The sequence below is a fragment of the Coregonus lavaretus genome (assembly GCF_964263955.1).
Source record: "Coregonus lavaretus genome assembly, chromosome: 21".
In the NCBI taxonomy this organism is placed as follows: Eukaryota; Metazoa; Chordata; class Actinopteri; order Salmoniformes; family Salmonidae; genus Coregonus; species Coregonus lavaretus.
In genome coordinates this window covers 6330618-6357025 of record NC_140008.1, presented here as the reverse complement: position 1 = coordinate 6357025, position 26408 = coordinate 6330618, and the positions used below count along the sequence as shown (strand labels likewise).

The 26408-nt window shown below is 48.4% G+C and overlaps 1 protein-coding gene across 1 annotated transcript in view; it reads right to left on the bottom strand.

Moving 5' to 3' along the window:
• LOC311148725 (potassium/sodium hyperpolarization-activated cyclic nucleotide-gated channel 4-like) overlaps positions 1 to 26408 on the bottom strand; it is a gene marked incomplete at both ends in the record, with an annotated part of 58181 nt that overhangs the window by 31000 nt on the left and 773 nt on the right. The window contains one exon of the mRNA XM_084185701.1: positions 782 to 1205. Coding sequence (XP_084041827.1) covers positions 782 to 1205 — 424 coding nt within the window. The remainder of the gene's footprint in view (positions 1 to 781; positions 1206 to 26408) is intronic.

Genomic DNA, 26408 nt, shown 5'->3' with positions numbered 1-26408 from the left:
TCCTTCCACTGGTTTATATATGTTACCCTGCTCCCTACTGTACGTCCTTCCACTGGTTTATATATGTTACCCTGCTCCCTACTGTACGTCCTTCCACTGGTTTATATATGTTACCCTGCTCCCTACTGTACGTCCTTCCACTGGTTTATATATGTTACCCTGCTCCCTACTGTACGTCCTTCCACTGGTTTATATATCTGATGAGCCTGGGGAGCTTTAGCAGATCAACAAATTAAGGATCTTCTCCTCCTACTTACACCCTACCTACTACCTCCCTACCTCCTACCTCCCTACCTCCTACCTCCTACCTCCCTACCTCCTACCTCCTTCCTCCCTACCTCCTACCTCCTACCTCCCTACCTCCTACCTCCCAACCTCCCTACCCTCTACCTCCCACCTCCCTACCTCCTACCTCTCTACCTCCTACCTCCTTCCTCCCTACCTCCGACCTCCCTACCTCCTACCTCCCTACCCTCTACCTCCTAATTCCCTACCTCCTACCTCCCTACCTCCTACCTCCCTACCTCCTACCTCCCTACCTCCCTAACTCCTTACCTCCTACTTCCCTACCTCCCTACCTCCTTACCCCCAACTCCTTACCTCCCTACCTCCTACTTCCCTACCTCCCTACCTCCTACCTCCCTACCTCCTACCTCCCTACCCCCTACCCCCTAAATCCCTACCTCCCTACCCCTACCCCCCTTCCCCCCTACACCCTACCTCCCTACCCCCCTACCTCCCTACCTCCTACCTCCTCCTACCTACTCCAAGTCTCTCTCACCTCTTCCCACTGGTGTATATATCTGATGAGCCTGGACAGCCGGAGCAGTCTCAACAAACTCAAGATTTTTGTAAAGCGCACGATCCTCAGCGCCCGGGCCGTCTTGTAGAAGTCTGAGTCGATCCTGGTCTCCACGATGAGGAAGATGTAATCTACTGGTATGGATGAGATGAAGTCCACCACGAACCAGCTCTTCAGATACTTGATCTTGATTTTCTGTGGGTCCAGGATGATCTCTGTGTTGTCCTCCTTGACGATGCCCGTCCGGAAGTTGAGGACCAGGTCGATGAGGAACAAGGTGTCTGAGATGACGTTGAAGACGATCCAGGGGGGAGTGTGCTCATCCTTGAAGAAGGTGATGCCCACAGGGATGATAATGAGGTTCCCCACCATGAGGAACAGCATTATCAGGTCCCAGTAGAACCTAGAGAGAACAGAGAGCGTTAACAGTAGAACCTAGAGAGAGGAACAGGGAGGAACCACAGAGAGTTTAGAACCTGGGAGAGGACAGGGAGGAACTACAGATATCTTAGAACCTAAGAGAGGACAGGGAGGAACTACATATATCTTAGAACCTAAGAGAGGACAGGGAGGAACTACAGATATCTTAGAACCTGGGAGAGGACAGGGAGGAACATGATGAATCAGAGAGAGAGTCTAAACAATCTCTACATGCCAACAAAATGTTGTAAAAAATGGGTAAGTTTAATACTATTCTATTCTATTATTTTGTTATATTGGATCATGTTCTACCCCAAAATGAGTCCACGTAAGAGCTGCTAAGTTCATTAGAATGCATAAGAACACCTCTCCTTTAAAATGTATGTATTCAGGCTGGAACATGTGTCCCAAAACACAAAGGTGTGTGTGTATTTGTGTGTGTGTGTGGTGTGTGTGTTGTGTATTCCAGTCCATTCTTGTGTTGTAATTAACCTGAGATTGATACACCCTCAGCCCAGTATGGATCAGAGAGAGAGTGAGAGAGAGAGAGAGAGAGAGAGAGAGAGAGAGAGAGAGAGAGAGAGAGAGAGAGAGAGAGAGAGAGAGAGAGAGAGAGAGAGAGAGAGAGAGAGAGAGAGAGAGAGAGAGAGAGAGAGAGAGAGAGAGAGAGAGAGAGAGAGAGAGAGAGAGGGGCAGGGTCAGCATTCTGAACCTGTGCTTTGAGGATGCATGCATTAGCCAAGTTCAGCTTCCACCTCCCTATAGATTGTACTACAGCGTAAGAGCAGAATATATCTTCTAAATAGGATCTCACTTTCAAATGCTGATGATCACTCGTCATGAAAATATGATTAATTCATTAGTTCATACATTTTATAAAATTCGATTCTAATAACCGATGGGGCTAACATAAGCTTTAATAGCGGTGATTGGAGATTCAGCTCTACTGAAGTGGACAGCAATGGAATCAGAATTCCAAAATTCAGCACCACATTACAATGGACAGCGACCATCAGACTCGCTGTACCAGACGGTCGCTATCCACTGTCACATGGTGCTGAACTTCAGAATGCTGATTCCGTCGCTATCCACTTCAATGGTGCTGAATCCCTGAAGATAATTACTAGGTTCAGCATCGTAACTATAACAACCTTGGATAAATACAGGAATCCCTAACCAGGAGGTTAGAAAGCCTGCAAGGGAAGACTCCCACAAAATCTATGCTAGACTGTATAATACAGTGAGGGAAAAAAGTATTTGATCCCCTGCTGATGTTGTACGTTTGCCCACTGACAAATAAATGATCAGTCTATAATTTTAATGGTAGGTTTATTTAAACAGTGAGAGACAGAATAACAACAAAAAAATCAGGAAAAATGCATGTCAAAAATGTTATTAATTGATTTGCATTTTAATGATGGAAATAAGTATTTGACCCCCTCTCAATCAGAAAGATTTCTGGCTCTCATGTGTCTTTTATACAAGTAACGAGCTGAGATTAGGAGCACACTCTTAATCTCAGTTTGTTACCTGTATAAAAGACACCTGTCCACAGAAGCAAACAATCAATCAGATTCCAAACTCTCCACCATGGCCAAGACCAAAGAGCTCTCCAAGGATGTCAGGGACAAGATTGTAGACCTACACAAGGCTGGAATGGGATACAAGACCATCGCCAAGCAGCTTGGTGAAAAGGTGACAACAGTTGGTGCGATTATTCGCAAATGGAAGAAACACAAAAGAACTGTCAATCTCCCTCGGCCTGGGGCTCCATGCAAGATCTCACCTCGTGGAGTTGCAATGATCATGAGAACGGTGAGGAATCAGCCCAGAACTACATGGGAGGATCTTGTCAATGATCTCAAGGCAGCTGGGACCATAGTCACCAAGAAAACAATTGGTAACACACTACGCCGTGAAGAACTGAAATCCTGCAGCGCCCGCAAGGTCCCCCTGCTCAAGAAAGGACATGTACATGCCGGTCTGAAGTTTGCCAATGAACATCTGAATGATTCAGAGGAGAACTGGGTGAAAGTGTTGTGGTCAGATGAGACCAAAATCGAGCTCTTTGGCATCAACTCAACTTGCCGTGTTTGGAGGAGGAGGAATGCTGCCTATGACCCCAAGAACACCATCCCCACCGTCAAACATGGAGGTGGAAACATTATGCTTTGGGGGTGTTTTTCTGCTAAGGGGACAGGACAACTTCACCGCATCAAAGGGACGATGGACGGGGCCCTGTACCGTCAAATCTTGGGTGAGAACCTCCTTCCCTCAACCAAGGCATTGAAAATGGGTCGTGGATGGGTATTCCAGCATGACAATAACCCAAAACACACAGCCAAGGCAACAAAGGAGTGGCTCAAGAAGAAGCACATTAAGGTCCTGGAGTGGCCTAGCTAGTCTCCAGACCTTAATCCCATAGAAAATCTGTGGAGGGAGCTGAAGGTTCGAGTTGCCAAACGTCAGCCTCGAAACCTTAATGACTTGGAGAAGATCTGCAAAGAGGAGTGGGACAAAATCCCTCCTGAGATGTGTGCAAACCTGGTGGCCAACTACAAGAAACGTCTGACCTCTGTGATTGCCAACAAGGGTTTTGCCACCAAGTACTAAGTCATGTTTTGCAGAGGGGTCAAATACTTATTTCCCTCATTAAAATGCAAATCAATTTATAACATTTTTGACATGCGTTTTTCTGGATTTCTTTGTTGTTATTCTGTCTCTCACTGTTCAAATAAACCTACCATTAAAATTATAGACTGATCATGTCTTTGTCAGTGGGCAAACGTACAAAATCAGCAGGGGATCAAATACTTGTTTCCCTCACTGTAGGTAGTAAATCTGCAAATAATTGAAATAGATCTACACCAAACATCTTTCTACAGTCACCACCAGTTTAAATCACCAGTCTCTAATCAGATTTGTGCATCTCTTACAAATGAGGTTCCCCATGTGAGCAGTTCACCCTGCACTATCAGCTCAAATATAAATAGCACTGTCATGTCTACCTCTGATAAGCCTCCCAGTAAAGCAATAAATACAATCAAGGAACCCAGAAAAGCGCTAAAAATAGCTCACATTAACATACGTAGTCTAAGAATCAAGGTTCATTACATTTTACATTTTAGTCATTTAGCAGACGCTCTTATCCAGAGCGACTTACAGGAGCAATTAGGGTTAAGTGCCTTGCTCAAGGGCACATCGACAGATTTTTCACCTAGTCGGTTCGGGGATTAGAACCAGCGACCTTTCGGTTACTGGCACAACGCTCTTAACCACTAAGCTACCTGCCGCCCCCATGAAATCCAGCGGTGGAAAAAGCACCCAACTGTCATACTTGAGTAAAAGTAAAGATACCTTAATAGAAAATGACTCAAGTAAAAGTGAAAGTCACCCAGTAAAATACTACTTGAGTAAAAGTCTAAAAGTATTTGGTTTGAAATATACTTAAGTATCAAAAGTAAATGTAATTGCAAAAAATATACTTAAGTATCAAAAGTAAAAGTATAATTCATTTCAAATTCCTTAAATAAAGCAAACAATTGTCTTTTTTAAAATTTTCTATTTACGGATAGCCAGGGGCACACTCCAACATTCAGACATAATTTACAAACAAAGCATGTGTTTAGTGAGTCCGCCAGATCAGAGGCAGTAGGGATGACCAGGGATGTTTTCTTGATATATGCGTAAATTTGATGATTTTCCTGTCCTGCTACGCATTCAAAATGTAATATGGCTACAGGTTAACCTGCCTCACCTAAAGCCCATTCTGGTGGGAAGCTGCTATAGACCACCAAGTGCTAACAGTCAGTATATGGATAATATGTGTGAAATTCTTGATAATGTATGTGATATCAACAGAGAAATATATTTTCTGGGTGACCTAAATATCGACTGGCTTTCATCAAGCTGTCCACTCAAGAAAAAGCTTCAAACTGTAACCAGTGCCTGCAACCTGAGTTTCAGGAAACCAGCCTACAACCTACCAGGGTATTTACAAACAGCACAGGAATGAAATCATCAACATGTATTGATCACATCTTTACTAATGCTGCAGAAATCTGCTCTAAAGCTGTATCCACACCCATAGGATGTAGTGATCACAATATAGTAGCCATATCTAGGAAAACCATCGGTCCAAAGGCTGGGCCTTTGAGAGGTCATACAATAAGTCTTGTAGTGATTCCATGTTGTTGATGTAAAGAATATTTGCTGGTCTGTGGTGTGTAATGAGGAGCAACCAGACGCCGCACTTGACACATTTATGAAATTGCTTATTTCAGTTACTAATAAGCTGTCACGCCCTGGCTCTGGGGACTCTGAAATGTTGAGCCAGGGTGTGTAGTTTCTGTGGTATATTTTCTATATTGATGTGTAAAACAAAGAGCTGCAGTTTAGATCTATGTTGTATATGTCTATTTCTATGTTGGCCAGGGTGGTTCCCAATCAGAGGCAGCTGTATCTTGTTTTCTCTGATTGGGGACCATACTTAGGCAGCCTGTTTGGCACTAGTCGGTGTGGGATCTTGTTCCGTAAAGGTTTGTTTTGTGTAACCTAGGACTTCACGTATTGTTTGTTTGTTTGTTGTTTTGTGTAGAGTTAAGTACTTAATAAAATGTACGCTTATCCCGCTGCGCCTTGGTCCGTATCTTCCATAAACGATCGTGACATAAGCATGCACCCATAAAGAAAATGATGGTAAAAACGGTTAAATCCCAGTGGATTGATGAGGAAATTAGAAACTGTATGGTTGAGAGGGATGAGGCAAAAGGAATGGCAAATAAGTCTGGCTGCACAACCGATTGTCAAACGTACGTAAAATTGAGAAATCATGTGACTAAACTAAACAAAAAGAAGAAACTGTACTATGAAACTAAGATAAATGACATAAAGAATGATAGCAAAAAGCTTTGGAGCACCTTAAATGACATTTTGGGCAAAAAGGCGAACTCAGCCCCATCCTCATTGAATCAGATGGCTCATTCATCACAAAACCCACTGATATTGCCAACTACTTTAATTTTTTTATTCATTGGCAAGATTAGCAAATTTAGGCATGTCATGCCAACAACAAATTCTGAACATACACATCCATTCATAACTGACCAAATTATGAAAGACAAGCATTGTCATTTTGAATTCTGTAAAGTGAGTGTGGAAGAGGTGAACAAATTATTGTTGTCTATCAACAATGACAAGCCACCAGGGTCTGACAAATTGGAAGGAAAATGACTGAGGATGATAGAGGACGATGTTGCCACTCCTATTTGCCATCTCTTCAATTTAAGCCTACAGGAAAGTGTGTGCCCTCAGGCCTGGAGGGAAGTAAAAGTAATTCCGCTACCCAAGAATAGCAAAGCACTATTCCACATTCTTTACAAGGAACTCTATTCTTTACTGGCTCAAACAGTCGACCAATCAGCCTGCTACCAACCCTTAGTAAACTTCTGGGGAAAATGGTGTTTGACCAGATACAATGCTATTTCACAGTAAACAAATTGACAACAGACTTTCAGCACGCTTATAGGGAAGGACATTCAACAAGCACAGAACTTACACAAATGACTGATGATTGGCTGAAAGAAATGGATAATTAGAATCTTGTGGGAGCTGTTATGTTAGACTTCAGAGCATCTTTTGACATTATCGATCATAAACTGCTGCTGGAAAAACGTATGTGTTATGGCTTTACATCCCCTGCTATATCGTGGATCGAGAGATACCTGTCTAACAGAACACAGAGGGTGATCTCTAATGGATCCAGCCTGATCCGGTATTCCCCAGGGCAGCTGTTTAGCCCCCTTTTTCAATCTTTACTAATGACACTGCCACTGGCACTGAGTAAAGCCTGTGTGTCTATGTACGCTGATGACTCAACACTATACATGTCAGCCACTACAGCGAGTGAAATGACTGCAACACATAAAACAATGAGCTGCAGTCAGTTTTAAAATGAGTGGCAAGTAATAAATTAGTCCTAAATATTTCAAAAACTAAAAGCGTTGTATTTGGGACAAATCAGTGACTAAACCCAGAACCTCAACTAAATCTTGTAATGAATAATGTGGAAATTGAGCAAGTTGAGGAGACTAAACTGTTTGGTGTAACCCTGATTGTAAACTGTCACGGTCAAAAACATATTGATGCAACGGTAGCTAAGATGGGGAGCGGATGGGGAGAGGTCTGTCCGTGATAAAATGCTGCACTGCTTTCTTTCTCCTACAGGCCCTAGTTGTATCACCCCTGGACTCCTGCCCAGTTATATGGTCTGGTCCTAGTTTTATCACCCCTGGTCTCCTGCCCAGTTATATGGTCTGGTCCTAGTTTTATCACCCCTGGACTACTGCCCAGTTATATGGTCTGGTCCTAGTTTTATCACCCCTGGACTACTGCCCAGTTATATGGTCTGGTCCTAGTTTTATCAGCCCTGGACTCCTGCCCAGTTATATGGTCTGGTCCTAGTTTTATCACCCCTGGACTCCTGCCCAGTTATATGGTCTGGTCCTAGTTTTATCACCCCTGGACTCCTGCCCAGTTATATGGTCTGGTCCTAGTTTTATCACCCCTGGTCTCCTGCCCAGTTATATGGTCTGGTCCTAGTTTTATCACCCCTGGACTACTGCCCAGTTATATGGTCTGGTCCTAGTTTTATCAGCCCTGGACTCCTGCCCAGTTATATGGTCTGGTCCTAGTTTTATCACCCCTGGACTCCTGCCCAGTTATATGGTCTGGTCCTAGTTTTATCACCCCTGGACTCCTGCCCAGTTATATGGTCTGGTCCTAGTTTTATCACCCCTGGACTCCTGCCTAGTTATATGGTCTGGTCCTAGTTTTATCAGCCCTGGAGTCCTGCCCAGTTATATGGACTGGTCCTAGTTTTATCACCCCTGGACTACTGCCCAGTTATATGGTCTGGTCCTAGTTTTATCACCCCTGGACTACTGCCCAGTTATATGGTCTGGTCCTAGTTTTATCACCCCTGGACTACTGCCCAGTTATATGGTCTGGTCCTAGTTTTATCACCCCTGGACTACTGCCCAGTTATATGGTCTGGTCCTAGTTTTATCACCCCTGGTCTCCTGCCAGTTATATGGTCTGGTCCTAGTTTTATCACCCCTGGACTCCTGCCAGTTATATGGTCTGGTCCTAGTTTTATCACCCCTGGTCTCCTGCCCAGTTATATGGTCTGGTCCTAGTTTTATCACCCCTGGACTCCTGCCCAGTTATATGGTCTGGTCCTAGTTTTATCACCCCTGGACTCCTGCCCAGTTATATGGTCTGGTCCTAGTTTTATCACCCCTGGACTCCTGCCCAGTTATATGGTCTGGTCCTAGTTTTATCACCCCTGGACTCCTGCCCAGTTATATGGTCTGATCCTAGTTTTATCACCCCTGGACTCCTGCCCAGTTATATGGTCATGTCCCACAAAGTTGGCCCAGAACAGAGCAGCACGGCTGGTCCTTAAATGTACACAGAGAGCTAAAATCAATGACGCATGTCAATCTCTCCTGGTTCAAAGTAGAGGAGAAATTGACTTCATCACTACTTGTATTTGTGAGAGGTATTGACATGTTGAAAGCACCGAGCTGTCTGTTCAAACGACTAGCACACAGCTCAGACACCCATGCATACCCCACAATACATGCCACCAGAGGTCTCTTCACAGTCCCCAAGTCCAGAACAAACTATGGGAGGCGCACAGTACTACATAGAGCCATGACTACATGGAACTCTATTCCACATCAAGTAACTCATGCCAGCAGTAAGATTAGATAAAAAAAACTGATACAAATACACCTTGTGGAACAACGGGGTGTCACGGTTTCGGCCGAGGCTGCCTCTCTCCCTTGTTCGGGCAGGCTTCGGCGTTCGTCGTCTCCGGAATTCTAGCTGCCACCGATTGATGTTTCATGTTCGTTTGCTTTTGTCTGTTTGTTTCTACACCTGTTTCTGTTTTGTAGTAATTAGTGTCCTATAAGTTTCTCGTTGTGTTTGTCTTGTGTTGTGTGTGATTGTTACCGTCAGTCTGTGTATTGCTCGGTTGAGCGTTATTTTCTCCAAGGTTTGCTGGAGCGTTCGTTGCACTTGTGTGTGCACTTATTTCATCCTGACGCACCTGTTTGTGCGCATTGTCTTTTCGCCTTCGTGCGTATTTTGCTGTCAGGCTTATTTTGTCCTGTTGCCTGTGTTTGGGCAGGAATACAGCTTTTTGGAATTCAGTCTGCTTCCTGCGTTTGATTCCTACACCACACCTACAACACGACCTGACAGAATCACACACCACAAAGTATGGAATCAGCAGGAGTCGGCAGACTAGGGGGTCCATCCACTGCACCAACTGTGGTCGGGGAGGACACACCGCGGCTAGGTGCTGGGGATGGCCTCCTAGGGGAGATGACGACAGGTCCCGCACTGGGGATTCCTTCCAGGTGAGTAGGCGCCCCACTCACCCAGAGCTCTCTGTTGCCCATTTCTGTATGCCTGTATGTTTTCCACAGGTAGCACCTCATGCCCAGCATAAGGCGCTGGTAGATTCAGGCGCAGCTGGGAATTTTATTGATTGGGTACGGGCTTGATCAGGGAGGTCACGGCGCCACTTAGGATGTGTGCGCAGGGGGATCATCAGGAGATGATCCAGCTGTTCCTGATTGACTCTCCTGCGTATCCGGTGGTGCTGGGCATGCCCTGGTTGAGTACCCATAACCCAGTGATTTCGTGGCAGGAGAGGGCTCTGATGGAGTGGTCTGCTCAGTGTGTGGGTAGATGTTTGGGCGTTTCCGTAGGGGCTACCTCGGTGGAGAGTCCAAACCAGGTGCCCGCATTGCACATTCCACCTGAGTATGGGGATTTGGCTATCGCGTTTAGTAAGGCGAGGGCGACGCGGTTGCCACCCCATAGGCAGGGGGATTGTGCGATAAACCTTCAGGCAGGAGCTGCGCTCCCACGGAGTCATGTGTATCCTCTGTCTCAGGAGGAGAAGAAAACTATGGAGATTTACATAGACGAATCGCTGAGACAAGGATACATACGGCCGTCCACTTCCCCCGCGTCCTCGAGTTTCTTTTTCGTGAAGAAGAAGGATGGTGGTTTGCGTCCGTGCATCGATTACCGTGGTCTCAATCAGATTACGGTGAAGTATAGTTATCCACTCCCGCTGATTGCGACCATGACTGAGTCGTTGCATGGGGCGCGTTTCTTCACGAAATTAGATCTCAGGAGCGCGTACAACTTGGTGCGCATCAAGAAGGATGATGAATGGAAAACAGCCTTTAGTACCACCTCGGGCCATTACGAGTATCTAGTCATGCCATACGGGTTGATGAATGCTCCGTCGGTTTTCCAATCATTTGTGGATGAGATCTTCAGGGACATGCAGGGACAGGGAGTCGTTGTGTACATAGATGACATTCTCGTGTACTCACCTACCCGTGTCGAGCATGTGGCCCTGGTGCGCAGAGTGTTGCGGAGGCTGGTGGAGCACGACCTGTATGTGAAGGCAGAGAAGTGTCTGTTTTTCCAGGAGTCTATCTCCTTTTTGGGGTATCAGTTGTCAGCGTCAGGGGTGAAGATGGAGGTAGACCGAGCGTCGGCCGTGCGTAATTGGCAAACACCAACCACTGTGAAAGAGGTGCAGCAGTTTTTGGGGTTTGCGAATTACTACCGGAGGTTTATCCGGGGTTTTGGGCAAGTGGCAGCTCCCATCACGTCTCTCTTGAAGGGGGGTCCGGTGCGTCTGCAGTGGTCAGTCGAGGCGGACAGGGCGTTTGGGAGGCTGAAGGACCTGTTTACCTCGGCTCCGGTGCTGGCGCATCCGGATCCCTCTTTACCATTTCAGGTAGAGGTGGACGCGTCTGAGGCCGGTATTGGCGCCGTGCTTTCACAACGGTCAGGCGCGCCACCTAAACTCCGCCCCTGTGCCTTCTATTCCAAGAAGCTCAGCCCGGCGGAGCGAAATTATGACATAGGGGACAGGGAGCTGTTAGCTGTGGTACAGGCCCTTAAGGTGTGGAGGCACTGGCTTGAGGGGGCTCAACACCCTTTCCTCATTTTGACGGACCACCGTAACCTGGAGTACATCCGGGCAGCGAGGAGGCTGAACCCTCGGCAGGCTAGATGGAGTATGTTTTTGACCCGTTTCTCTTTTAAGATCACCTACATCCCTGGGTCACAAAACGGGAAGGCAGATGCGCTGTCTCGGCTGTATGACGGGGAGGAGAGGTTCGTGGAGCCCACTCCCATACTGCCGGAGTCGTGTCTAGTGGCACCGGTGGTGTGGGAGCTCGATTCTGAGCTCGAGCGGGCATTACGCACCGACCCTAGTCCACCACAATGCCCGGAGGGTCGGAAGTATGTTCCGCTCGAGTGTCGGGATCGATTGATCTATTGGGCTCACACGTCACCCTCCTCTGGACACCCGGGTATCGGCCGGACAGTGCACTGTCTTAGTGCCAAATATTGGTGGCCCACGTTGGCCAGGGATGTGAGGGTTTATGTTTCCTCCTGCTCGGTGTGCGCCCAGTGTAAGGCGCCTAGACATCTGCCTAGGGGTAAGTTACTGCCCCTGCCCGTTCCACAACGACCATGGTCCCACCTCTCGGTGGATTTTATAACTGACCTTCCCCTCTCTCAAGGGAATACTACCATCCTGGTCGTTGTGGACCGGTTCTCTAAGGCCTGTCGTTTGCTCCCCATGCCGGGTCTTCCTACTGCCCTGCAGACCGCCGAAGCTATATTCACCCATGTGTTCCGGCACTACGGGGTGCCCGAGGACATTGTGGCTGACCGAGGTCCCCAATTCACCTCCAGAGTCTGGAGAGCTTTTATGGAGCGGTTGGGGGTCTCGGTGAGCCTCACCTCGGGTTACCACCCGGAGAGTATGTCATGGGCCTCTCACTCCACCGGGTTACCACCTTAATTTTCTTCCACTCTGCTCACCACTCTCTCTACTCAGCCTAACTAGCTCCACCTGTCCCTGCTCTGCTCTGCTCTAATTACTCTGCCAGCTGCGCTGCATTACCCACTACCTCTCCCAGTATTTAAGGCCCTGTCTTTCAGCTCTCCGGTGTCAGATCGTCTGCAAAGCTCACACCCGGAACCTGTTTGCTCGCGCTTCTGGCTCACCCTGGTTTTGTGACCCCGGACCTGCCTGTTTTTTGGATACTCTTCTGCCTCAGGAGATCCAGACCTGCTTCTGCCATTACGACTCCTGACTACTCTTCAATCCCGGTAACTCTGACCAGCCTTCTGCCTTGCTACTACGTATTTTGGATTTCCCTTGAACTGTACTGCTGCCTGGTTTCATTCCGCCCTGTTGTGTCTGTGTCTCCCCCCCCCAGGACTTCTGGACCACCCACCACCGGCTTCATAGGACGCATCGCTGCCACTGGGGGGGGCACAGACCCAGCGCATTGGACGGGATCCCTGTTACCCCTGGAGCCTTCATTCACTCCCTACTTCCCTTTTCCCTTAAGTTTAATAAACTTTCTGGTGTGACGCAATTGTGGTCCTCTGGTCGTCTGTCTGAACCGTGACAGTACGATCTGACCATTATGGACTCAGCGCACACTTTCCCCGACATGGAAACCGATGAGCATGAGCAGCAGTTCCAGCAGCAGCAACAACAACTCGCCATGATCATTCAACTCCTCACCAACCTTACCCCAGCCAGTCTGCCCACCAGCCCAGCCCCCGAGTTACCTGCCCCGGTCATTGCAGCCGCTGCTCCGGAACCCAAGATTGGAAACCCCGAGCGGTTCAACGGCGATTCAACCCAGGTCCGGCCATTCCTGACTAGCTGCCGACTTCAGTTCTCCTTGCAGCCAAGGACCTTCGCCACGGAGGGGGCTAAAGTTGGGTATGCCATCACTCACCTGACGGGCCGAGCTCGACTCTGGGGAACAGCAGAGTTCGAACGTCAAACCCCCGCATGTGCAACCTTCGACCTGTTTGCTGAGGAGATGCTGAAGGTGTTTGACCTGGATTCACCCACCGCAGAGGCGTCTCGTGAACTGTTCAGTATTCGACAAGGCAGACGTACAGTCGCAGACCATTCCATCGACTTCCGAACCCTGGCTAGACGAAGTTCTTGGAACACACCATCGTTGGTGGACGCGTTCTTCCATAGTTTGGCTGACTATATCAAGGACGAGTTGGTCTCCCATGAACTGCCTTCCACTCTTGATGAAGCCATCGCACTGACTGTCAGGATCGACAGAAGGATACAGACCCGTCGTCGTGAGAGGGGGCGCCAAGGTCCACCTACTACCGGCATTCGGAGAGATCCGACTGGGCTCCTGTCATCTACTGCCACTCACCCAGGTCAGCTTGATCAGTCTGAACCTATGGAGATTGGGCGAGCCTCCCTCACTCCTGCAGAGCGCCAGCGCCGCTTCACCTCAAACCTCTGCCTCTATTGTGGAGGTGAGGGACATCGTGTGGTAACCTGCCCTTTAAAGGGCCGAAGCTCACCGGGCATAGGGGGAGTCCGGTTGAGTTCAATGACCATCCAGTCCTCCGACCACAAACCCCTGCTGCAAGTTCACCTCCGCCTCTCTGACTCAACTCACACCCTGGCTGCTCTGGTGGATTCTGGCGCCGAAGCCAACATAATGGACATCAAGCTGGCACGCCAACTGGGACTGGAGAACCTCCGTTTGACACCTCCTATTCCTGCCCGGGCACTGGACGGACACTTACTCGGATCGGTCACTCATGTCACGGCCCCGGTCTCGATGGGTCTGTCCGGAAACCATCAAGAAACTATCCAGTTTCACCTGCTCCCCTCTCCAGGCCAACCCCTCATCCTGGGTTACCCATGGCTCCGCCGGCACAACCCTCAGCTCGACTGGGTGACCGGGGTGATCAGGGAGTGGGGAGAGGACTGCCACCGAACCTGCCTGCTTGCTGCCGCACTACCCCCTCGGCCAGTACCTACTAACTCCGCTCCTGACCTCTCCAATGTCCCAGAATGCTACCATGGTCTCAGAGAGGTGTTTAACAAAGCAAGAGCCACATCTCTGCCCCCTCACCGACCGTACGACTGTGCCATCGACCTCCTCCCTGGAACAGCTCCTCCAAAGGGTCGTCTTTATTCGTTGTCTGCTCCTGAAAGAAAGTCCATGGAGGACTACATCAATGGCTCTCTGTCCGCAGGATTAATCCGTTCATCTTCATCTCCTGCTGGTGCTGGCTTCTTCTTTGTGGGGAAGAAGGACGGATCTCTTCGCCCCTGCATCGACTACAGGGGACTCAACGACATCACAGTGAAAAACCGTTACCCTCTGCCTCTGCTCACCTCTGCTTTTGAGTTGCTCCAGGGAGCCACTGTTTTTACCAAGTTGGATCTCAGAAACGCTTACCACCTAGTGCGGATCCGGGAGGGAGATGAATGGAAAACCGCATTCAATACACCAACAGGCCACTACGAGTATCTGGTTATGCCCTTTGGCCTCACCAATGCTCCTGCTGTGTTCCAGGCTCTAGTGAATGATGTACTGCGGGACATGTTAAACAAGTTTGTCTTCGTTTACCTGGATGACATCTTAATCTACTCCAGAAACCTGTCTGAACACACCCGCCATGTCCAGCAAGTCCTTCATCGTCTTCTGGAGAATTCCCTCTACGCCAAGGCAGAGAAATGTGAGTTTCACGTCAAGACAGTGGCCTTCCTGGGGTACATAGTGGCAGAGGGAAGTATCCAAATGGATCCTGCCAAAGTATCAGCAGTCACTTCATGGCCTGTTCCGGAGAACAGAAAGAAGCTGCAACAGTTTCTGGGGTTTGCTAACTTCTATAGGAAGTTTATCCGGAACTACAGTACCGTTGCTGCCCCTCTCACTGCTCTAACCAGCACCAAGCAACCCTTCACCTGGACCCCAGCAGCCGACAAAGCCTTCAGTACCCTCAAGGTGAGGTTCACCTCCGCTCCCATCCTCCAGATGCCTGATGTGGACCGGCAATTCATTGTGGAGGTGGACGCCTCGGATGTGGGAGTTGGTGCTGTGATTTCTCAGTGGGCTGCGGAGGATAGGAAGCTCCATCCCTGTGCCTTTTTCTCACGTCGGTTGTCCCCCTCTGAGTGCAATTACGACATAGGGAACCGTGAGCTGCTGGCTGTGAAGCTTGCCTTGGAGGAGTGGCGTCACTGGCTGGAGGGGTCCACCATTCCATTTCTCGTTTGGACCGATCATAAGAACTTGGAGTACATCCGCACGGCCAAACGGTTGAACTCCAGGCAGTCCCGCTGGGCCCTGTTCTTCACCAGGTTTAATTTCACTCTGTCATACCGGCCTGGATCACGCAACACCAAGCCAGACGCCCTCTCCCGTCAATTCCAGAAGGATGACACCCCCTCCAAGGACCCTGTGTCGATTCTGCCAAGTCCCTGCATCGTTGCAGCTCTGACCTGGGCTGTTGAGGAACAGGTGCTGGAGGCTCTCCGTAACCAGCCAGGTCCCAGCACTTGCCCAGCTGACCGCCTTTTTGTCCCCGAAGACCTGAGGTCCCAGGTCGTTCAGTGGGGACATGACTCCCGCCTAGCTTGTCACCCTGGCTCCACCCGCACTTACAACCTGCTCGCCCAGAGGTTCTGGTGGCCCTCTCTGAGGAAGGATGTACGGGAATTCGTCCAAGCCTGCCCCATCTGCAACCAACACAAGTCGTCCTGCCAGCCCCCAGCCGGATTGCTGCAGCCCCTGCCTGTGCCCAGACGTCCCTGGTCTCACATCGCCCTTGACTTTGTCACGGGGCTGCCCCCTTCAAGTGGCATGACCGTCATTCTCACCATCGTTGACCGTTTCAGCAAGATGGCACACTTCATTCCCCTCCCCAAGCTCCCAACCGCCAAGGAGACCGCCCAGGTGGTCCTGGAACACGTCTTCCGGATCCACGGACTGCCAAAGGATGTAGTTTCTGACCGTGGTCCACAATTCTCCTCCGCTTTTTGGAAGGAGTTCTGTCACCTGCTGGGAGCCACAGTCAGTCTGACTTCCGGATTCCATCCCCAATCCAATGGGCAGTCAGAGCGGGCTAATCAGGAGCTCGAGAAGGCACTGCGATGCATGACTTCACGCAACCCCCACTCCTGGTCGCAGCAATTGACATGGGTGGAGTACGCACACAATTCTTTGACCTGCTCTGCCATCGGTATGTCCCCTTTCCAATGTGTTTATGGATACCAGCCTCCTCTATTTGCCAGCCAGGAAGAGGAGGTTACTTGCCCATCTGCACTTGCTTTTGCCCGTCGATGTCGCCGCACCTGGTCACAAGCCCGAGCCACACTCCTCAGATCCGTTGCCAGCTACACTACCGGGGCCAACCGTCGGAGAATTCCTGCTCCCACCTACCATGTTGGTCAAAGGGTGTGGTTGTCATCGAAGAACCTGCCACTCAGGGTGGAGTCGCAGAAGCTGGCACCTCGGTTCATTGGCCCATTCCCTATCATAAGAGTGATTAGCCCAACTGCTGTCCGGCTCCAACTGCCTAATTCCCTGAGGGTGCACCCCACTTTCCATGTGTCTAAGATTAAGCCCATCCATGAGAGTCCGCTGGTCCCTGCTGCGCCTGGTCCTCCTCCTCCACGGCTCGTCGATGGTGGTCTGGTTTACACCGTCCGCCGCCTGCTTCGGTCCAGACGGAGGGGTAGGGGTCTCCAGTACCTCATTGACTGGGAGGGCTATGGACCTGAGGAGAGGACCTGGGTGCCAGCTAGTCGGATTGTGGATAGGACTCTCATCACCGCTTTCCACCAACGGCATCCTGATCAACCTGCAATCCGTAGGGGCCGCCCCAGAGGGGTCCCTAACCGTCCGGCCCGCTCGGCTTCCTGTCCTGTGCCTGATCCTGTCTCGGGACCTGTCCCATCTCCCGACCACGGCCCTCCGGCTTCCTCCGAGGATGAGGACGTTCACTCGGACCGTTCGGAGGAGTTCTAGCCCTCCTCCGGCTCCCCTCCTCCCGCCCGGCGTGGTGTTGCTCTTGGGACTTCTGGGGCCGTCCCTTGGGGGGGGGGTTCTGTCATGGGCCTCTCACTCCACCGGGTTACCACCTTAATTTTCTTCCACTCTGCTCACCACTCTCTCTACTCAGCCTAACTAGCTCCACCTGTCCCTGCTCTGCTCTGCTCTAATTACTCTGCCAGCTGCGCTGCATTACCCACTACCTCTCCCAGTATTTAAGGCCCTGTCTTTCAGCTCTCCGGTGTCAGATCGTCTGCAAAGCTCACACCCGGAACCTGTTTGCTCGCGCTTCTGGCTCACCCTGGTTTTGTGACCCCGGACCTGCCTGTTTTTTGGATACTCTTCTGCCTCAGGAGATCCAGACCTGCTTCTGCCATTACGACTCCTGACTACTCTTCAATCCCGGTAACTCTGACCAGCCTTCTGCCTTGCTACTACGTATTTTGGATTTCCCTTGAACTGTACTGCTGCCTGGTTTCATTCCGCCCTGTTGTGTCTGTGTCTCCCCCCCCCAGGACTTCTGGACCACCCACCACCGGCTTCATAGGACGCATCGCTGCCACTGGGGGGGGCACAGACCCAGCGCATTGGACGGGATCCCTGTTACCCCTGGAGCCTTCATTCACTCCCTACTTCCCTTTTCCCTTAAGTTTAATAAACTTTCTGGTGTGACGCAATTGTGGTCCTCTGGTCGTCTGTCTGAACCGTGACAGAGTAATGGGCAGGTGGAACGCGTTAACCAGGATGTGGGTAGGTTTCTCAGAACGTACTGCCGGGATCGGCCGGAGGAGTGGGCGAGATATGTGCCCTGGGCCGAGATGGCACAGAACTCTCTCCGCCACTCCTCCACCCAACTAACCCCTTTTCAGTGTGTTTTGGGGTACCAGCCGGTTCTGGCACCATGGCATGAGAGCCAGATCGAGGCCCCGCTGTGGATGAGTGGGTGCGGCGCTCGGAGGAGACGTGGGACGCTGCACACGTCCATCTGCAGCGTGCCATACGTCGACAGAAGACGAGCGCCGACCTACACCGCAGTGAGGGGCCAGTGTACGCACCTGGAGATCGAGTCTGGCTCTCTGCCAGAAACCTGCCCCTCCGCCTGCCCTGTCGGAAGCTGGGTCGGCGGTTTGTAGGGCCATTTAAAGTCCTGAGAAGGTTGAACGAGGTATGTTATAGATTACAGTTACCAGTTGAGTATAAGTGTATTAACCCCTCGTTCCATGTGTCCCTTCTCAGGCCGGTGGTAGCAGGCCCACTCCAAGAACATGAGATCTTGGAGACCCCCCCGCCCCCGTTGGACATCGAGGGGGTACCGGCGTACACCGTGAGATCCATCTTGGATTCTAGACGTCGGAGAGGGGGTCTTCAGTATCTAGTGGAGTGGGAGGGGTACGGTCCGGAGGAGCGGTGCTGGGTGCCGAGGAGAGACATCTTGGACCCGTCGCTCCTGACGGAATTCCATCGGGGGTATCCGACGCGCCCTGCGCCGCGGCCTCCGGGTCGTCCCCAAGGCCGGAGTCGGCGCGCGTCTGGAGCCGCGCGTCAAGGGGGGGGTACTGTCACGGTTTCGGCCGAGGCTGCCTCTCTCCCTTGTTCGGGCAGGCTTCGGCGTTCGTCGTCTCCGGAATTCTAGCTGCCACCGATTGATGTTTCATGTTCGTTTGCTTTTGTCTGTTTGTTTCTACACCTGTTTCTGTTTTGTAGTAATTAGTGTCCTATAAGTTTCTCGTTGTGTTTGTCTTGTGTTGTGTGTGATTGTTACCGTCAGTCTGTGTATTGCTCGGTTGAGCGTTATTTTCTCCACTGTTTGCTGGAGCGTTCGTTGCACTTGTGTGTGCACTTATTTCATCCTGACGCACCTGTTTGTGCGCATTGTCTTTTCGCCTTCGTGCGTATTTTGCTGTCAGGCTTATTTTGTCCTGTTGCCTGTGTTTGGGCAGGAATACAGCTTTTTGGAATTCAGTCTGCTTCCTGCGTTTGATTCCTACACCACACCTACAACACGACCTGACACGGGGATTGTGAAGAGACACACACATAGGCACACACACACACACATGTTAGCACACACACTCTACACACACGTACATTGTAATATTGTTATATTTTACATTTTTTGTTGTAGATATGTGGTGGTGTAATGATGTATGATGTACTGTTTTAGTTTTTTTGTGTGATGTGCCTTAATGTGTTTGAACCCCAGGAAGAGTAGCTGCTGCCTTGGCAGGAACTAATTGGGATCCACAGTAAACCCCAGGAAGAGTAGCTGCTTCCGTGGCAGGAACTAATGGGGATCCCTAATAAATACAAATACAAATACAATAAATAAATACATAGTGGTAGAGAAGAAGACAGGGTACAGCACAACTGAGGAGAATCACATTTGTAATCACTGACAGGACAAGAGAACAGAACAGCCCACCTAAAAGTACAACACCTTGATGGCAGGGTAGGGCGGTCAGGCAGGAAGGGGAAGTGAGGGGAACATTTGTTATAATCATCTCTCTGTTGTTTCTCTGCTAAACAAAGCATTTGCATCCTGCTAGCTAGCTGCTCATCTGCCATCTCTCTCTCTCTCTCTCTCTCTCTCTCTCTCTCTCTCTCTCTCTCTCCATCCCTCTCTCTCTCTGCTAATCTGTCTATTGCTCTCTCTCTTTCTCTCTCTGTTCATTTCCCTCTCTCTCTGTTCATTTCCCTCTCTCTCTGTTCATTTCCCTCTCTCTGTTCATTTCCCTCTCTCTCTGTTCATTACCCTCTCTCTCTGTTCATTACCCTCTCTCTCTGTTCATTACCCTCTCTCTCTGTTCATTTCCCTCTCTCTCTGTTCATATCCCTCTATCCCCCTCTCTGTTCATATTCCCCTCTCTCTCCCCCCCCCCCCCCCCTCCCCCTCTCTGCCCTCTCTGCCCTCTCTATCTCTGCAGTGCTGTGACACACTGGTCCTAATTGCTCTTTCCCCTCTCTGGTGGATAAATCCCTGCGTTATCTCTCGGGAATCCATGTCATCTCCAGGAGTCCGCCCTCACCAGCCAGATGTTAGAGTCGTTAGCATTAATGGGGCAATCTGGGATTGGAAAAACAACAGACTGGCCACCCCGGCCCCGCCACTTCTTTTAGTAAACAGCTGAGTGATTGGGCTCACTCTCAAATTCATAGACAGTCAAAGCTATGGATGCATGGACTGACCATACATCAGATCAAAATTATAGTTTTTCAACCATGTTTTGAAGCTATACAGTGTTTACAAACAATTAAGTAAAACAAGCTTATAATATGGGTTCTGATGGCGTAAGACAGTTAAAATAAGCTCATGAGGCATTTATAAGTTATATTCTTCAACAATCAATGGCTATTTAGTATTAATTAATTTGAAAGTCAAAAAATCGAGGTTGAAATCCCGGATTTCCCCTTTAACCTCTCTGCTCTGGCTCTGCTGCACACGTCATTCTACTGTTGCTGACTGCTCTCTGCCTGCCACTGTTACAGGACAGGGACGAACAGCTGGTCGGCCGGCCCCAAAAACGGACAGTACTTTACTGCCCACGACACATAAGGTCACATCAGCACAGCATCAGCTGACCCTCCTCTCCCTAGTCTCTAACCCATCCACCACTTCACTGACAACCAGGGCTGGCGGCCATTTCACCAGAGACAGGGGTTCTAGGTTGGTAGCAGAGTTAAGCGTAAATTATATTCAAATTCAGTCCAATTCAGGAAGTAAACCGAACATTCTAATTCTAATTCTAAATCCTAATTGAAACGCATGGAGATGGTGTTGGAATACTTCCTATATGACTGAATTTAAATGGAATTGACCCCTGCTGCCCACCTAGAACCACTACCCCGTTGGACACTCCACATCCACCTTCCTTATCTGATGCTGTCAGCAAATACTAATACTGTAATAATAACATTATGGTCAGTCAGCAGACACCTTTATCCAAAGCAACTCACAGAACTGTCAACCCATACAGTATTCAGTAATATGTAGCCCACACGGGAATCGAACCCAAAACCTTGTGGCCCACACGGGAATCGAACCCAAAACATTGTGGCCCACACGGGAACCGAACCCACAACATATTTATCTGATGCTTTCAGAAAATAGGGCAAACAGGTGGAATGGCAGTATTATAGGTACGTCTCTCTCTCTCTCTCTCTTTTGGTCCCGGGGGTGGATTGTTATGTGGGTCAGGTGGAGAGAGGTCAGAGAGCACAGGAGAGGCCGAGAGAAGAGTTCCGGGCAAAGTGAAAAAAAAAGTGGTTTAAAATGACGGAAAAGAAGCTTAGATCAATCAGAACAGAAAGGGATCATAACTGTGCTGGATACTTATCTGCAATGTTCTCTACTAGTTGACAGAGCAGACAGAACAGAGACAGAGAGGGATCTAAGCTCCACAGCCCACATTAACATGCATTTAGTCTGGTTGCCTAGTTGCAGGACCCACCTATAGAAAGGAAGCTTATAGGCTGATCAGCAACAAACTCAGCAATGTTTACAGTTCAGAGCGTGCAACCATGGCTCGATCATGGCTCAGATATGTTATTTTCACATCGTCCTTTTCGGCACAGATCCAGCAACTATGGTGGATGTGTAACCAGGCCAGATCAGTACAGCTTGGCTCGGCTCACTCTCTCTCTCTCTCTCTCTCTCTCTCTCTCTCTCTCTGTCTCTCTGTCTCTCTCTCTCTCTCTCTCTCTCTCTCTCTGTCTCTCTGTCTCTCTCTCTCTCTCTCGCTCTCGCTCTCGCTCTCTCTCTCTCTCTCTCTCTCTCTCTCTCTCTCTCTCTCTGCCTTCTAGGGAGTTTTTCCTAGCCACCGTGCTTCTACATCCGCATCCGCATTACTTGCTCTCCGGGGTTTTAGGCTGGTTTCTGTATAAGCACTTTGTGACAACTGCTGATGTAAAAAGGGCTTTATAAATACATTTGATTGATTGATTGATCTGTGTGGATTGACATAGCCAGATTATCTGGTTCTGCTGTCCATCTGTGTGGTTTGACCCAGCCAGATGTGTGTGGAAGGTTCATGCCAGAAATCAATCAGTTAGCCTAGATATGTTCAAATGAAACAGAGGCTGAGACCTAAATCATCACTCACAGTTATATTTACAAAAGCAACTTCTGCACTAGCTTCATCATCATGATGTCACTAACTAACTCCTTCCTGAGACAGCGGTGGTAAGGTTTTACTTTAACCCCCTAACTACACTTCCATCCTGAGACAGCAGTGGTAAGGTTTTACTTTAACCCCCTAACTACCCTTCCATCCCGAGTCAGCAGTGGTAAGGTTTTACTTGAACCCCCTAACTACCCTTCCATCCAGAGACAGCAGTGGTAAGGTTTTACTTGAACCCCCTAACTACCCTTCCATCCCGAGACAGCAGTGGTAAGGTTTTACTTGAACCCCCTAACTACCCTTCCATCCCGAGACAGCAGTGGTAAGGTTTTACTTTAACCCCCTAACTACCCTTCCATCCCGAGACAGCAGTGGTAAGGTTTTACTTTAACCCCAAAACAACGCATATCATTATGTCACAGCCTAAACACACTTCTGAGCTGCACGGACAGCTGGTATGATGACTGTGTAGTTACAAGTGCGTCCTGTCCTGATTTCCCACTCACACTCTCACTCACCCGTCATTTCAATCACTCTACAGTTGAGTTGTGAGTGGTTAGGGCCCCACTCCCCCTCTCTCCACCCTACCTACCCCCCCCCCCCCCCCCCCCCCAAACTCCCTCCCATTAGACTAATTGTGTTGTCATAATCCCGCCTGATGTGTGCTTCTAATATTTTGAACGGTCATGTTAACCTATTTTGATTACCCCATTTCAAAAAGCCCCGACCTAACTCTAGCGGCCGGCCTGCTGCACTCTCTCTCTCTAATCCCATGGCCTCACTAAATGATAAAAAAAAGTGTAATTCAGATGAGTGGAAAAACCCCACTGTGGCTCACATCAGGATAGAAGGAGAGGATACTACAGGCCAGTGGAAATGTCCTGATGTGAGAGCAGAGAGAGGGAACATGGGAGAGCAGAGAGAGAGGGAACATGGGAGAGCAGAGAGAGAGGGAACATGGGAGAGCAGAGAGAGAGGGAACATGGGAGAGCAGAGAAAGAGGGAACATGGGAGAGCAGAGAGAGAGGGAACATGGGAGAGCAGAGAGAGAGGGAACATGGGAGAGCAGAGAGAGAGGGAACATGGGAGAGCAGAGAGAGAGGGAACATGGGAGAGCAGAGAGAGAGGGGACATGTGAGAGCAGAGAGAGAGGGGACATGTGAAAGCAGAGAGAGAGGGAACATGGGAGAGCAGAGAGAGAGGGAACTCAAGGTTGAAATCATACAAAAAACATGTTGCGTGATGTTAAGATGGAATGATGGAACGAACTGACTTGTTTCTGTGTTCTGGAACGAACTGGCTTGTTTCTGTGTTCTGAAACGAACTGGCTTGTTTCTGTGTTCTGGAACGAACTGGCTTGTTTCTGTGTTCTGAAACGAACTGGCTTGATTCTGTGTTCTGGAACGAACTGACTTGATTCTGTGTTCTGGAACGAACTGGCTTGTTTCTGTGTTCCTTAAAGAATCCAGCTTCAGTTTGGAATTTCATCACTCATTATGTCTTCTCCTGTTTTGGTGGATTCAATTTGATTTAGCTTTGTAAGTATAACATTGATAAGATTCCTACACAATGGTCATAGCATGGTCATTAATATATAAACATAATATTTTCCCCACGTAGGCATTTAGTTTGGAACAATAAGGATATTCTGTATAGAAACAAGTCTATGTTTTTTAAGAACTGGTTTGATAATCATATCCTACTGGTGAGTCAACTTTTGAATGCAGAATGTTTGTTACACCTAGATAGTTCTCCATAGTCTTTGATGCTAGTCCTTCTGGAACTGTCATGCTGTTTCAAGGTGTAACCAGACCTCAACTTCTTGAGATACCCTCGCTTAATCCAGTTGACTCTCCAGTAGGAAAAATGTGTTTCTCCTTGCCCCCTCAGAAGAATAACAGATATATAGGTGCTTTATTTCAAAGGGATGTTGTATCTATTCCTTATGTCACAATTTACTGGAATACCTTTGCCAATAATATCTGTTGGAAAAAGGTTCGGTTATTACCACACAAATGCCTGCTTGTTAACAAGGTCAAAGAGGTCTCTTTCAGAATGATCCATAAGTATTACCGCAAATCATTACCTGAAGAAACTCCAAAAATACATTAACGTTAACTGCACTTCTTGTGTTGAGCATCCAGAAACTGTTTTGCATTTATTTTGGCAGTGTCTACATGAAAAGAGATTATGGCAAGATATTTGTAGATTTATAATTGATAATATTCTTGTTGACTTTTGTTTGTTATGGGAGAATGTGCTGCTCGGTTTCCTTTATTATAATAAGGATCAAGAAAAGTAAATGTAATGGTGCTAATGGCAAAATGTCATATTCAGAAATGTAAATTCACTAATAAAAAACCACACTTCCTTATTTTCTGCAAGGAGTTCTAGCAGCACATTAAGACTGTTCTACATTCTTCCAAAAAGACAGCTGTAAAAACAGTCAATACCTGTACATCATTAAGGCCTCTGTAAAATCTGTATAATCTGTCATTTGTTGTTCCCCCTAGCAAATAGTGCATGTGTTGTTGGTGTTGTTGGTGTTGTTGTTGGTGTTGTTGTTGGTGGTGTTGTTGGTGTTGTTGGTGATGTTGATGGTGTTGTTGTTGGTGGTGTTGATGGTGTTGTTGTTGTTGTTGGTGTTGTTGGTGTTGTTGTTGGTGTTGTTGGTGGTGTTGTTGGTATTGTTGTTGGTGTTGTTGGTGGTGTTGATGGTGTTGCTGTTGGTGTTGTTGGTTGTGTTGTTGGTGTTGTGGGTGTTGTTGGTGGTGTTGTTGTTGGTGGTGTTGTTGGTGTTGTTGGTGGTGTTGGTGTTGTTGTTGGTGGTGGTGGTACTGTTATTGTCGGTGGTGTTGTTGGTGTTGTTGTTGGTGGTGTTGTTGGTGTTGGTGTTGTTGGTGGTGTTGTTGGTGGTGTTGGTGGTGTTGTTGTTGGTGTTGTTGGTGTTGTTGGTGTTGTTGGTGTTGTTGGTGGTGTTGTTGGTGTTGTTGTTGTTGGTGTTGTTGGTGTTGTTGGTGGTGTTGTTGGTGGTGTTGTTGGTGGTGTTGGTGTTGCTGTTGGTGTTGTTGGTGGTGTTGGTGCTGTTGTTGTTGGTGTTGTTGGTGTTGTTGGTGGTGTTGTTGGTGTTGTTGTTGTTGTTGGTGTTGTTGGTGTTGTTGGTAGTGTTGTTGGTGTTGTTGCTGTTGTTGGTGTTGTTGTTGGTGGTGTTGTTGGTGGTGTTGTTGTTGGTGTTGTTGGTGTTGTTGGTGGTGTTGTTGTTGGTGTTGTTGGTGTTGTTGGTGGTGTTGTTGGTGTTGTTGGTGGTGTTGTTGGTGTTGTTTGTTTGTTTGATTATTTGTTTCCATAAATTTTTTGGGAAGATATGAAATAAACAGTTGTGGGACAGGATCTCTCTTTCTCTGCACACACAAGTATGCACAATCGTGCGCACGCACACACATACACACACACACACACACACACACATACACACTGGCCTACACATTTTGTGGCCAAATGACATATCCTTATTGAGCCAGAAAAAAGCTGAGCCTAAAAGATCAGTTGCAGCAGTATTAGTGGGATATGAATATGACTGGAAATGCAAAATAAATATGCATGCCAGCAGTCAAATCTAAATACTGTATTTAAATTTAACTGGTATGTATCTTTGACCTTTACTTTAGACCAACGTCCAACCCAGTCAAGACCCAATAAGTCAGAGGGGTAGGGAATAAGTCAGAGGTGTAGGGAATAAGTCAGAGGGGTAGGGAATAAGTCAGAGGGGTAGGGAATAAGTCAGAGGGGTAGGGAATAAGTCAGAGGGGTAGGGAATAAGTCAGAGGGGTAGGGAATAAGTCAGAGGGGTAGGGTATAAGTCAGAGGGGTAGGGAACAATTAAACCACTAAGAGTTTTGCTTTATATTGGTTTCACCCTATCAGCTAATATGATCTAGGATATTCAAACAGTAGATTTGGACTTTGATAACACCACAAACATGTATTTTCTTAGCCAAACTGAGCTTACACTTAGTCAGACAGTATATACTTTTATCATAATAATGTATTGGATAGGATATGTAACCTCTGAGAGGCCTAATCTAACCAGACACTCAATCAATTAACCAATAG